Here is a 12,360-nt window from a genome sequence, read left to right on the forward strand (position 1 = left end):
GCAATAAGGCCTATTTTGAAGCGTAAGAGCCCTGAGAATGCCCACCTTCCTAAAACTAGTTCCCATTCTAAATTCTACTATCCTAATATCTAAGAGAAAAGAATGTTTACAAAATGATGCTTTTAAAAATTACCCCCATGACATGCCAACTCTCTTTATCCAAAATTGACCCCTTTGTCAAAAACCAGCCTTCAATCGGGAATGCAGATGGGAAAATGATTTCTCTTGCTTGCTGTGTGGCCTGGGAGAATTTAGTTAAACTCTCTGAGCCTCAGTTTCCGCATTTGTAAAATGAGGCTAATACCAGGCCTCACCTCATAGTTTCTGGCTAAATTTTTTTAAAGTATTCTTTATGATTATGATTATAATAACTATTATTCTACATTATATCATCATTCTTTAGAGAAGAAATCCAGAAAAGAGTGATTCCAATGATTAAGAAATCAAAAGAGAAAGAGAGGAAGGGAGGGAGGAGAGAGAGGTAGGGAAAGAAGGTGTTATCAGTTGATTGATATGGGTAAAATTAACAGGAGCCCTTCAGTTATAAAATAAGGACCATGTATTCCTGACCATTAATGTCTGAGATCAGAAGGGAGTGGAGAAAGGAACTCGGCGGGACAGCAGTGCAGAAAAGGAATCATTTCTGAGCCAGGGGAAGCGTGAGCTGACTGCGGAACTGCAGGGACAGAAAGCAGAGGTTTTACAGGACTCTGGAGAGGGCTGATCCGTTGTAATGACTTTTTTTTTTAAATTTATTTATTTATTCATTTATTTAATTTTTGGTTGCATTGGGTCTTCGCTGCTGCACGTGGGCTTTCTCTAGTTGCAGCGAGTGGGGGCTACTCTTTGTTGCGGGGTGCAGGCTTCTCACTGTGGTGGCTTCTCTTGTGGCAGAGCACAGGCTCTAGGCACACGGGCTTCAGTAGTTGTGGCTCACGGGCTCTAGAGCGCAGGCTCAGTAGTTGTGGTGCATGTGGGAATACTTCCCAGACCAGGGCTCGAACCCATCTCCCCTGCATTAGGCAGGCGGATTCTTAACCACTGCGCCACCAGGGAAGCCCCCATTGTAATGACTTTTAAAAGTTCAGATACAGTTAACACTGTAACAATTTAAAAAAAAAAAAAAAAACCCTGTTACAAGTAACTCTGTAAGAATGTAACACAAGGAGTTAACATCCATCCAGGCCATTTTAAAACTGAAACAATGCAACCTACATTTCCATTCTAATAAGCTCATTGAAATAAGCACACTGCCAGATGGGAACTTACTTCCTATCATTTCCCCTCCCCGACAAACAGCTCAAAAAGGCCCTTTCTGCTCTGGAAGACTTGTGGCAGGGCTGGCCCCCTACAAAGCCCTTACTAGCTGTGTGACCTGGTTAAATCCCTTCACCACTCTGAACCTTGGTCTCCTCTTCTGTAAAATGACACCAATTCCTCCTAATTCATAAGGTCACGATAAGGACTGGAAATGAGATATCGGCTAGTTCGATGCTTGGCACATGGGAGTCACTCAAAACAGGCGTTATGCTAGCTATGATGGGGTCATGCCTTATATTTTCCATGCTGGCTATGATGGGGTCATGCATTATATTTTCCATGCTGGCTATTATGGGGTCATGCATTATATTTTACAAAGCCCTTTGTCATGCATTCTTTCCATTCCCTTTCAAGTCCCATGTTGGCTGGGCACCTACGCTCTGCCAGGCACATTGCTGGGGCCTGGGAGGCGATTCACAATGGGACACTGTTCCTCCAAGAAGCCCTATGCGACAGACACCCCACAGATGAGGAATGAAACGGGGGCTGGATGAGCCAGCAGGTGACAGAGTGGACGTTCGGGTCTTTTCCCTCTTTCTTCTCCATCCTCTTCCCTCCAGGAGCAGAGGCCAGACCTCAGTCCCTGACCTCAGGGCTGGACTTTTCTGAACCCAGAGGATCAAGAGGATCTCATCCTTATCACTGGGGGAACAGAGCAGGTGGGCACCATTTGTCCATGCTCTGCACTGGCCTTTGGATGTTATAAGTGAGAATTGCTTCAGTAGCCAGGCAGCTCAGCTGGCCCCAAGCCCTGGCAGCTGGTCACCAAGAGCCAGAGGCAGCTTGTTTTTGCAAGAACCTTGTTTCCCAAGGGCTGTGTGGCAAGAAGTGCAGAGTCTAAAAGTCTGAGGATGTCTGTCCCACCTGTGCAAAAAGATGGAGTGATTCTGGGCATCGGGTGCCAACATCATCTGGGGGAGGCCGCCTCCTTCGGCCCTCCTGGGAGGCCCAGCTTCCGCCTTGTACAGTTGGGGCTGCAGGCTCAGAGAGGGGAACCACTAGGGCATGGACACACAGCTGGGGCACCAGGGAAGCAGCACTCAAGCTCAGGCTGGCTGTTTGATGCCAATATCCATCTATCTAGAGACTTCGATTCATGGACTTCAGTGGACAATAGACCCAGGTTCAAAGCAACTTCTTCCCTCTAAGCCTCCAAAGCAGCCAGCTCATGGGCTGTTACACAGATGGATGGGATAAGACAACAGGGCCAGTGGCAGCCCTCTATACAGGTGTTACTTGGCTCTAACTTGGGCCAGGTGAGCTCATGAGCATGTCCCACCAGCACGCAGTAGGTGTTCCTCGAGGCTAATGAATCCTCACTCACTACTTGCAAACACACTTCCAATGGATGAGAGGAGTCTGCAGGCCGGTTCAAACTTGCAAAACCCATTGCTGAAAGTGACTTATCCACCGCCCTCCGCAAAGTACATTGTTTCTTCCTCCTAGAAGCGGTCTACTTCCGGTTCCTACAGCATCCAGCTCTCAACAGACACTCAACCAAAATGATAACTAACCTGCTATTGGATGAGGGTTAATACAGTTTCTTGTTTCTCTTTCTTGGGATATTCTATACAAAACCAAAAATAAACATATATTTGTATCAACTTAAAAAACAAAAACCAAAAAAATTGTGGTCCCAAGTCCTGAAAGGTGCTTGTTGCAATGGTAGGAACAACTTCCTAGAGGCCAAGCGGGTGTGGGTGGGGCTGGTCCCCAGGCAGTTAATTCAGTGTCCCAATTAAAGGAAAAACTGAGCTGTCTGGGGCCTCCCCACTGGATGACTTCCATGCCCCAGCTATCAAATCTGCGTTCAATTAGGCAAGAGATAGGGTCCCAACATGGCAAGATGATTATGAGGCACGCAGCTCCAAGGAAACCTCCATAGCTGGTCTGGGGTTCCCAGTGACTTGGATAAGCCACAGTGGAGCCAGCAGAGCTCCTGGACTTCGGTGGCCAAACAGGCTGGCTCCACTGACCAGACAGGAAGCCAGGAAAGCAGGCAGGCACAACAGCAAAAGCACTGCATAAGCAGTCCAGAGGCCTGAGTTCTAGTCTGGCTCTGTGGTCAATTGCTGGCTGTGTGACCTTGGGCAAGTCACCTAACCTTTCTGGCCTTGGTTTCTTTGGCTGTAAAACAAGATAATTCTGTGCCTCTGGGCCTGCCATTCCCCCACCCCACCCCCATCCCCGCCAAATAGAGCTAGCATTGAACCAAAGTGACGCAAAACCACTCTTTCTGGGGCTACTCTAGGACTGTTTCGTGAGTATCAGATATCTGTAAGGCTCGATTCTATGCACATCCATTTAATTAAGCTAAGAAGCCTGAAGGAAGTAAAATCACCCCTGGAATCTGGATCTCAAGAACCAAGAGGTAGAAATCATTACTTTCAGCTCCTGCATCTCTGGTTGCTCCCTAAACAGTGAGAGCAAACAGGTGTCACCTCATGCATCAATTCTAATGGACCTCGGAGTGGCCGAGGCTGTGTTTAGACTTAAAGGGGAGAAAAACAGTATCATGATTGATTATTAACGTCTGCCATGGGTACAGGATATGAGTTATGTATCTTAATTTGATTCTATATTTTAACTTAGAAAGAGAGAAGAAAGCAAAACACTTTTAGAAGAACCCAGAAAAATGGGAATGGAACCAAAAGCATTCACTCGACAGACATCACTAGCTCACCAAGTGCACTGAAATAACTCCAAGTGTCAGAATGGGGTAGATTCCATGGGAGTCAGGAAAGATTTTCCAGATGAGGTGACCCCTAAGCTGATTCCTTAAGGATAAGTGGAACCCAACCAGGTGAAAGGAAGGTGGTGGGCCAGAGAGGAGTGGTACCCGAGGCAGAGAAATTGACGTGGGTAAAGTGCCAGAGGCAGATGATGGCGTGGTACCCTCTGTGGGGCTGCAAGCCATTCAGAAAGGCTACAGCACAGATATCAAGGCGGGGTAACAGGGAGCCACTGAGGCTTCTAGGCAGGGAGTGACAAGACTAAATGACTAAGCCTCTCCCTCACCCTCCCTCCACCCCCCCATCCTCCAATTGCAAATGCTCTAGAACAGCTGCATAACTGACCATAAAAGATTAGAGAGCAGGGCCTCACAGAAGTCAGCTGCAAACTGATCAGTCAGAGGTGAGATCCAATTACTGGGTCAAGGTAAAGAAAGAAGATGGACAAAGGGCTGACCTCTAAGTGGACACAGCAAAACCTATACAGCTCGGGAGACTCAGGCTGGAGATATGGAAGAGTTAGCCCAGGATACAGATGTTCTGAGCTACATCTGACCTGCAGCCCAACCAATTAGCATTCATCAAGCCCAACCAATTCTGTCCCAAACCACCACCGATGATGGTTTAAGAAAGGGGGTTGTGCTAACAGGTTAAAAGCCTTCACACCCTTCGACCCAGCAATTTCCCTTCTAAACGTTAGAAATAACCAAAGACGTATGCAAAGAAATATATACAAGAATGTTCACTGTAGCACAGTTTACAAGAGCAAAAAAACAAAAAGGAAGCAATGTAAATGTCCAACAGCAGGGGATTGGTTAAATAAATTATGGCCACATTCAAACAACAAAGTTCTAGGCAGCTATGAAAAATGCTGATTGATGGGTAAAGGTGGTTATGCTATATTGTTGGGTGTAAAAAAGCAGCTTATACATTTCCCCTTAAATATAGATGAAGATATAAATGGGTCTGAAATGAAAATACTCTGAAATGTCAGCATTGATTCTCTCAAATAACAATAACAACAACAACAAACTCTGCCTCAAAAGGTTGTGAGAGGATTAAGTGAATTCATCTACATAGAATGCTTAGCACACAGTAAATGCTCAATAAATGGCAGCGAGATTTTTAATTTATCATTTCTTCTGGTTCCATTTTCCTTTGAGAAACAGATCTTCCTTGCAGAATTAAAACTTTTAAAAAACACAGCTTTCAAAAAAAAAACCCAAAAACCAAAAGAAACACAGCTTTCAGCCCTCTGCCCTATTTATATCAAGAGCGGTAGCTCTCAACCAAGGGTAACTCGGTCTCCCTGCAGATATTTTTGGTTGTTACAACTTGGAGAGATGGGGTGCTACTGGCATCTGGTAGAGAGAGGCCAGAGATGCCACTAAACGTCTTACAAAGCACAGGACAGACCCCCACCCCAAAGAATGGCCCAGCCCCAAATGTCAGCAGTGTCACGGTGGAGAAACCCTGATTTGGAGGAAACTGGCACCGAATGCCTTTCAGACTTCTTGTGTCCATAATCCCAGGCCTGCTCCATTCCAGAAACACACCACCCAGATCATCCAGGGGACCAGACGTTCCCAAGACCTAGACGAAGCCCGTGTGTCAGAGCTGACGGCGGATCTCCACCGACCCCTGAGTGCCAGAGAAAAGCCACTGGTGGGAGCATCCTCCTGAAGCTTAGACCCTCAGGAGGAACTCTCCCCCAAGAAGAGCCTGAGGCTTCAAAATGGATCATCACGTTTTTTTAAATAGTGCTAAGAATTATCCTCTGTGGGCCAACCCACTGAGGCCTCTGTATAAATGGTGGTTCTGTCAACAGATGTGACGGCCCACAGCACCCGGCTCGCAGCAAAGACAAGGGTCTTTTGAGATCAGGGAAAGGAGGAGGGGGTGCTCTCCAGCAGGGGCACCAGATCACCGCCAGCTCCAGCCGCCACCACCCCCCTTTCCTCTAAAACCGGCACGATAATCGCATCAAATGAAGGAGCCCCCAGATGCAGAACTGATGGGCAACCTTGCTGAAGGTGAGGGAGGAAAGGGCCACAGAGCTTAACTCGGGGTTTCTCCACCTTGAGATCCAGCTAGCATTTGGGGTTGGATCAGTTCTTTGTGGTGAGGGCTGTGCGTGCACTGGAGGATGTTTTGCAGCATCCCTGGCTTCTACCCACTAGGTGCCAGTAGCATCTCCCCGTGCCCCTCACCACCCCGCCCCCCTCCCAGGTTGTGACAACCAAAAATGTCTCTAGATATTGCCAGATGTCCCCTGAGGAGGCGAAACCGCCCTCAGTTGAGAACGACTAGCTTAAACAGATTCTGAATCCTTGTTCAGGGCAAATGCTCATAGAACCAAGGAGGGGGGAAAAACCTGTCACAAAAATCAACAACTCCTCAGTGCTCAAACCAGATAGCTCCCAAGCTCCTGCTTGGAGAGTCAGTGTTATCTCAACACTGAGATACAGAAAATAAGAATGTTTTATACATTTAACAAGTTCTGACTGAGCACCTACTGTGTGCCAGGCACTGTTCTGGGTACCAGGGATGTAACAGTGGACGTAAAAGAGCCAGTCTGAGAATCGTACAAACCAGCCAATGGCACTCACTCAAATACTACTCATTACTCAATTATCCACTCTATGAAGGAACCAAAACTGAATCCAGGAACTTGTATAACAACCACGCATCTCCCCTTGCCAACAGCTAAGACCTGTTTGGCACTTAAGGCCTCAGAACTTTACACACACCACCTCATTTACTCTTTGCCGCTAGCCTAGGAGATCAGCATGCCCATTTCACAGATGGGGATGCTGAGGCTCAAGAGGTGGAGGAGGAGAGCTGGCACACGACTCCACGTAGTCACAACCACCCCAGAGCCCACGGCACTTCAGGGACTACTGCCCACCATGAGCCCTGGTCACCCACTAGGGGGCAAAGGGAGTGACTGCCCCAGGTGCCACTTCCCTTCAGTTCAAGTCACTGTCAAGGTTCTGTCAGTTTGCGGGTTTCAGCTAGACTCTGCCCTCCGGACTGGTCTCTTCCTGCAAGGCCACCAAATGAAACAGCAGGGCGGGGCGCTGGGCAAGCCCACATAGAAGAGGAAAAAGCAGAGCTCAGGTTTCAGCCTTTACTCAGGACCAGCAAAGCAAAGGGCAGGGGCCGATGGTACTGTCTTCAGTTTCCCATTTTCCATCCAGGGTGTGGGCTGGGCTGAGGGATAGGAGAAAGGAAGGTCTGCAACCAGCTCAGTGCTCCTATGACCTCCCAGGGCATGACATATGGAGGAGGGGTCTTTCCCTTTTGGACCCCATCCCAAGCACTCCATGTCTGATGTCACCCCACATAGCAGCCCCCCTGTCCTGAACCCTGTTCTAAATGGAGGGAAAGCTTTAGGTGGTTCTCCCTAGGAACGGGCCCCAGAGTTTTGCGACTCCCTCCAAAAGGCCCCTCCTCACCCTGCCAGGCTTCCTGCCCTTGGAGTGGGGGTGGTGGGTGGTGTCTCTGATCTGAAATGAGGGAACTCTAAGGAAAGAAGTGTTCACAAAGTCCCATGAGGGAGAGGCTGGGAGAATTTACAGAAAAGAGGGGGTTTATGAAATGGGGGGGATTCATTTTAAGGAGAGGGAGTTGAGAGCCACTCTGAAAGGGAAGAGGGGGATGATAGGGTGAGAGATGTTTTAGGGGAGATGGGGGATTGGAGGATTGGGGATTTGGAAGAGTAGGGGTGTCTGTGGGGAGAGGACGACTGGGGTGCACCAGGAGGCGGAGAACTGCCAGCATCTGAAGGACATGTTGGCATGTGAGGTGTCTGGGGAGACAAAAGGGTTGGGAGAGTCTGAGGGAGATGGAGGATATGGGGATGTCTGGGAAGAGATGAAGGATGTGACATGTTCGGGGGAAAGAGGATTTGGGAGCGGGCAGGGATAGGGAAAATTTGGGGTGCTTGGAGAAAAAGGGCATCTTGGGTGCGTGGGGAATTAGGATTTGCGGTGTCTAGTTGAGGGATGGTTGGGGGATGCTCAGGAGAAGAAGGATGCGGGTGCGCTCTGGGTCAGGGCTGCGGGCCAGCTCCCCTCTTCACCCCGGCTCACCGAAGAAGGGCGGCAGGTGGGACACCGCCTCCAAGAAGGGCCCCGTCTCGATCTGCTTGTCCGCGGGCAGCGGCTTCAGCAGGTGCTCCGCCAGCAGCGCCATTTCGGGGTCGAGGCCCTTGGGGATGCCCCAGCCGGCGCCGCGGGCGTCCACACCGCCCCCCGGGCCGCCGCCGTCAGCTCCGGGGCCGTCACTGCCGCCCGCAGCAGGATCAAGGGACGCCAGCGTCGCCACTTCCGCCCGCTCCGCGCCCGCGTAGACGAGCGCTCAGCGCCGCCCGCTGGCCGAGCGCCTAAGCTGCCGGACGCCCCGCCCCGCCCGTCCGCCCGTCCGCCCGCGCCCAATCCTCGCCCACGGCCGCGGACCTCCGCGTCACCATTGGCCGAGGGGCGGGGCTAGCCCGCCCGGCGCGAAAGCGCGCCGACTCGTGGATCCAGGTACGCCCAGGTGAGCCGCTCCCAGGTGACCCGTCCTCAGGTGTGTTACCTGCCGCCCCCGGCGTGGCACCCCCCCAACCAGGCGGGCTGGCTTGGGCCGAGTCCTCGCCTGATGGACCAGGTCACAACTCACAACCCATCCACCAGCCCAGGTTACAGCCCAATCCAGCCAGCGTCCCTTAGGACATCTGTTTCCCCGCAAACAGAGCCTGTCTTCCAACAGCCCCCAGTGACGTTTTGGACACTGCTGTGGTCACAGTTCTCTTTGGCTACAACCACTGGGGACGCATAATTCTTCTCCGTGAGTGATCCTATGCCTGTTGGACACTGCTCAAGTCACAAGTTAACTCAGCCATGCCTAACTAGGACTCCTGTTACCTGAAATCTGGGGTCGAGTCTGACTTCAACAGTCTGATATTACCTGATGGATTCAGCCCAGTTTACAATCCAACTCAATCAACACCTGACTGGTGCTTGTTTCCTCAAACCTGACCTCAGCCCACTAGCTCAGAGTACACGCCTGTCACAACCTGGAGCACAGCTCACCTCAGCCAAAACCCACCTAGATGCTTGTGTCCCAAAATCTAGCACACAATTGTTGAGAGCTCATTCATTCCAGAATAAATAATTAACTGTGCCCCCACTATGTGCCATGCACTGTGCTAGACATTGAAGATAAAGTGATGAAAAGTACAGCAAAATATCTGCTCCTGTGAGGCTGACATTCTAGTTGGGGAGACAATACAACCCAACACAATACAATACATTATAACACAATACACAAATAAGACAACTTCAAATACTAAGTGTAAACAAAGAAGCTAAAACAAGGTGGAGTGCCAGGGGATGACTGAGGACATGACTGGGATAGGATGTAGAGAGTTAGGGGCAGTGAGTACCTATGAAGTGGTGACATTTGATCCAAGACCTGAGGGAGAAGTAGGAGACAGCCAGAGTGGCTGGGACATGTGCAAAAGCCTTAAGGTGGCAAAAAACTTGGTGTGTGCAAGCAGCCAGGGGGAACGGGGGGGGGGGAATGGGAGTGGAGCAAGTGCGAGGAAGAGGCAGAGGAGTGGAGGGATAGGAATTGAGCTCAGGGAGGTGAGCAGGGGCTTGTTGGGTTAGGTAGAGTGTGGTATAGTTTGGATTTTATCCTAAGGACAATGAGAAACCACCGGTGTCAGAAAAATAATTGCCAGACCTTATTCAATATTTTCAATTTAATCTTTCAGGGGGTAAATGGGAGAAGAGGCTGTTCCAAACCAAGGACACGACCCACGTACAGTCAGGAAATGAGAGGGTCTGGGGGAGACAAGGCTATCATCACTTTTCACCCATGACCCACACCCTGACATGTCCCATAAAGTCAGCTCACCCACTAATAGCAAGCCCAAGCCATCAACTTTGGCTTGTTCCCACCCCACCCAACTTCACCCCCTCAGGCATCCTAAGATACCATCTCCTTGAAGCCTCCCTCACCAGCCCTCCCAGCACTTTGACCCAGTGCCAGAACCCCACCTACATTTCAGACACTGCCATTAATTCCACAGAAAGATCACAACCCACATGGGGACCTCCAGCCTCAGACAATGCCCTGATTTCTCAACTTGCTCCATTGCAGCCAAACCACCAGAGATTATGGCTGATATAAAAAATTCAAGTCTGGAAGAATTGTCTTGCCGTGGAACATGGGTTTAAGATGCTGCGATAGGTTGTTGCTCTGGGTTAGTGCGATGTCTTGAAAGTTCGTCCATCCATCCGTCTACCCACCCATCCATCCAACAAATGTTTTAAGTGCCTGCTCTGTGGATTCCCATAGCTTATGACAGGGGTTGGGCTGGTCCTAGGGGCCAGGCTGGAAGCATAGATGGATGCCGTGGGCTGAGGGTTACACAATAAGGAGTGGAGGGGACTGTGGAGAACTGGGGATCGCACAGCCCATCTAAAGGGCATTGTGGCACAGCTCATTCCCGGAGTTGCTAGCTTTTCAGATTTCTCAAGGGAAGTCAGAAACCTAGAGTTGAGGGCAAAAATCTCTTGATTTTTAGATGTTGGCAACTAATTTTAAAAAACTTTTTTAATGCTATATAAGCAACACAACACATTTTTTTTTCTTTTGACATATCTCAAACTTACACAGAAGTTAGGTGTACAATTCAAATAGCTTTTTGTTCCTGAATCATTTGAGCCTAAGTTGCTGACAAAATGCCCCATCACCCTAAATACTTCAATGTGTATTTCCTCCAAACAAGGATGTTCTCCTACAGAATCGCAATACATCCATCAATGCAGAAAATTAACACTGATGCATTTTTAATGTGTCTAATACTCAGAGCTCATCAACTTTTGCCATTTGTCCAAAGGATGTCCTTTGTAGCAAAAGGGTCCAGTTCAGGATCTCATGTTGCATGTAATGGTCCTGTCTCTTGAGTCTCCTTCAGTCTGGAACATTCCCCAGTCTTTGTTTGGCTCTCGTGACCTGGACTCTTTTGAAGGGCAGGCGCTTTGGGGAATGTCCCTCAGTTTAGGTTTGTCTGATGTTTCCTCTCAATTAGGTTCAGACCAGGCATCATAGATTAGATGCAAGTTGTGGCTTCTGTATATCATGAAATATCACAGAAGTGATGCTGTGTCCTTATTGCATCATAACAGATGATATAGGTGACTTCAATTTGTCCAATTATGGATGATGTTAATTGTGATCACTTGAATAAGATGGTGCCTTCCAGGCTTCTCACTCTGAATTTCTTCTTTTCCTCTTTGAAATTAATAAATATTTCATAGGGAGGTACTCTGAGACTAGGTAAATATTCCATCTCTCATCAAATTTTCCCTTTATTTATTTCCATCAGTACAGGCTCTTGATTCCATGGGTTACAATCCATTACTGTTATTATTTATTTGGGTGCCCAGTGTATCCTAGATTTGGTCCATGATAGCCCCTTTAATCTAGCTTCTGTGTCCTTTTGACACGTCTCCATCATTCTTTAAACACTTCATTACCGTTTGACACAAGATATTCCAGGCTCATCTTGTACTTTCTCTGCCCTAGCTCTGAAATCAGCCGTTTCTCCGTAGAACCCAGGTTTCTTTTAGTAGAGAATGGTATTTAGAAACCAAGATCTAGATGTGCTTATGGTTTGGGGGGTGTCACTGCCCCTAGATCCTATCAGTGGACTGAGTTATACACACACGTGCGCACACACATTTATATCTATATTTATATCTATAGTCTTTTATTGATATCGAAAACCATGAGTTCTCCCTAATAGATCCAGTTCCAGCCTAACTCCACAGGGTTAATTCTAGTCTTTCCATACTGGTAACTCCCTGCTCAGACAGTGAGAAACCTAGTATTCTCACTGTTTTCAGTGTGTTCACTTATTTGACCAACTCCCCGTATGTAACAATTTCTTATTGTTGATGATGCCCTCCCCCCAACAAGGATACCCTCTACACCCCACTCAAGTTCTGACACCACATACCAAGCTGCCTTTCCATGAGGATGACCTTCTCACTCACGCAAGCTCTGGCCCTCTGTGCTGGGCCACCCTCACCCCATGCAGACACTCTTCTTATCCCTTTTGAACTATGACACCTCTCTTTGGACCGGCATGTACCCTCTCCCCCTCCCCCCATCGCTGATGTTTACCTTGCTGGGACCCACCTAGGGGATCAAATTGTTAAAGAACAGAAGGGAGGGGAAGGGAAGGGAAGGGGAGGGGAGGGGAAGGGAGGGGAGGGGAGGGGAAGGGAGGGGAGGGGAGGGGAGGGGA

The 12,360-nt window shown here is 48.9% G+C and overlaps 1 protein-coding gene across 2 annotated transcripts in view; it reads right to left on the bottom strand.

Moving 5' to 3' along the window:
* The window catches only part of GLTP (glycolipid transfer protein), a 23,319-nt gene extending 14,936 nt beyond the window's left edge, over nt 1-8,383 (bottom strand). Inside the window, exon 1 of one of the 2 annotated variants that reach the window (XM_027124507.1) lies at nt 8,147-8,383. In XM_027124507.1, the coding sequence (XP_026980308.1) occupies nt 8,147-8,249 (103 nt within the window). In that variant the 5' untranslated portion in view covers nt 8,250-8,383. The remainder of the gene's footprint in view (nt 1-8,146) is intronic. The other variant, XM_027124508.1, reaches the window with a different exon arrangement.
* Between the last annotated feature and the right edge of the window lie 3,977 nt (nt 8,384-12,360).

The sequence above is a fragment of the Aethalodelphis obliquidens genome, unplaced genomic scaffold (genome assembly GCF_003676395.1).
Source record: "Aethalodelphis obliquidens isolate GAN/ISIS:26980383/991018 unplaced genomic scaffold, ASM367639v1 scaffold28, whole genome shotgun sequence".
Taxonomy (NCBI): Eukaryota; Metazoa; Chordata; class Mammalia; order Artiodactyla; family Delphinidae; genus Aethalodelphis; species Aethalodelphis obliquidens.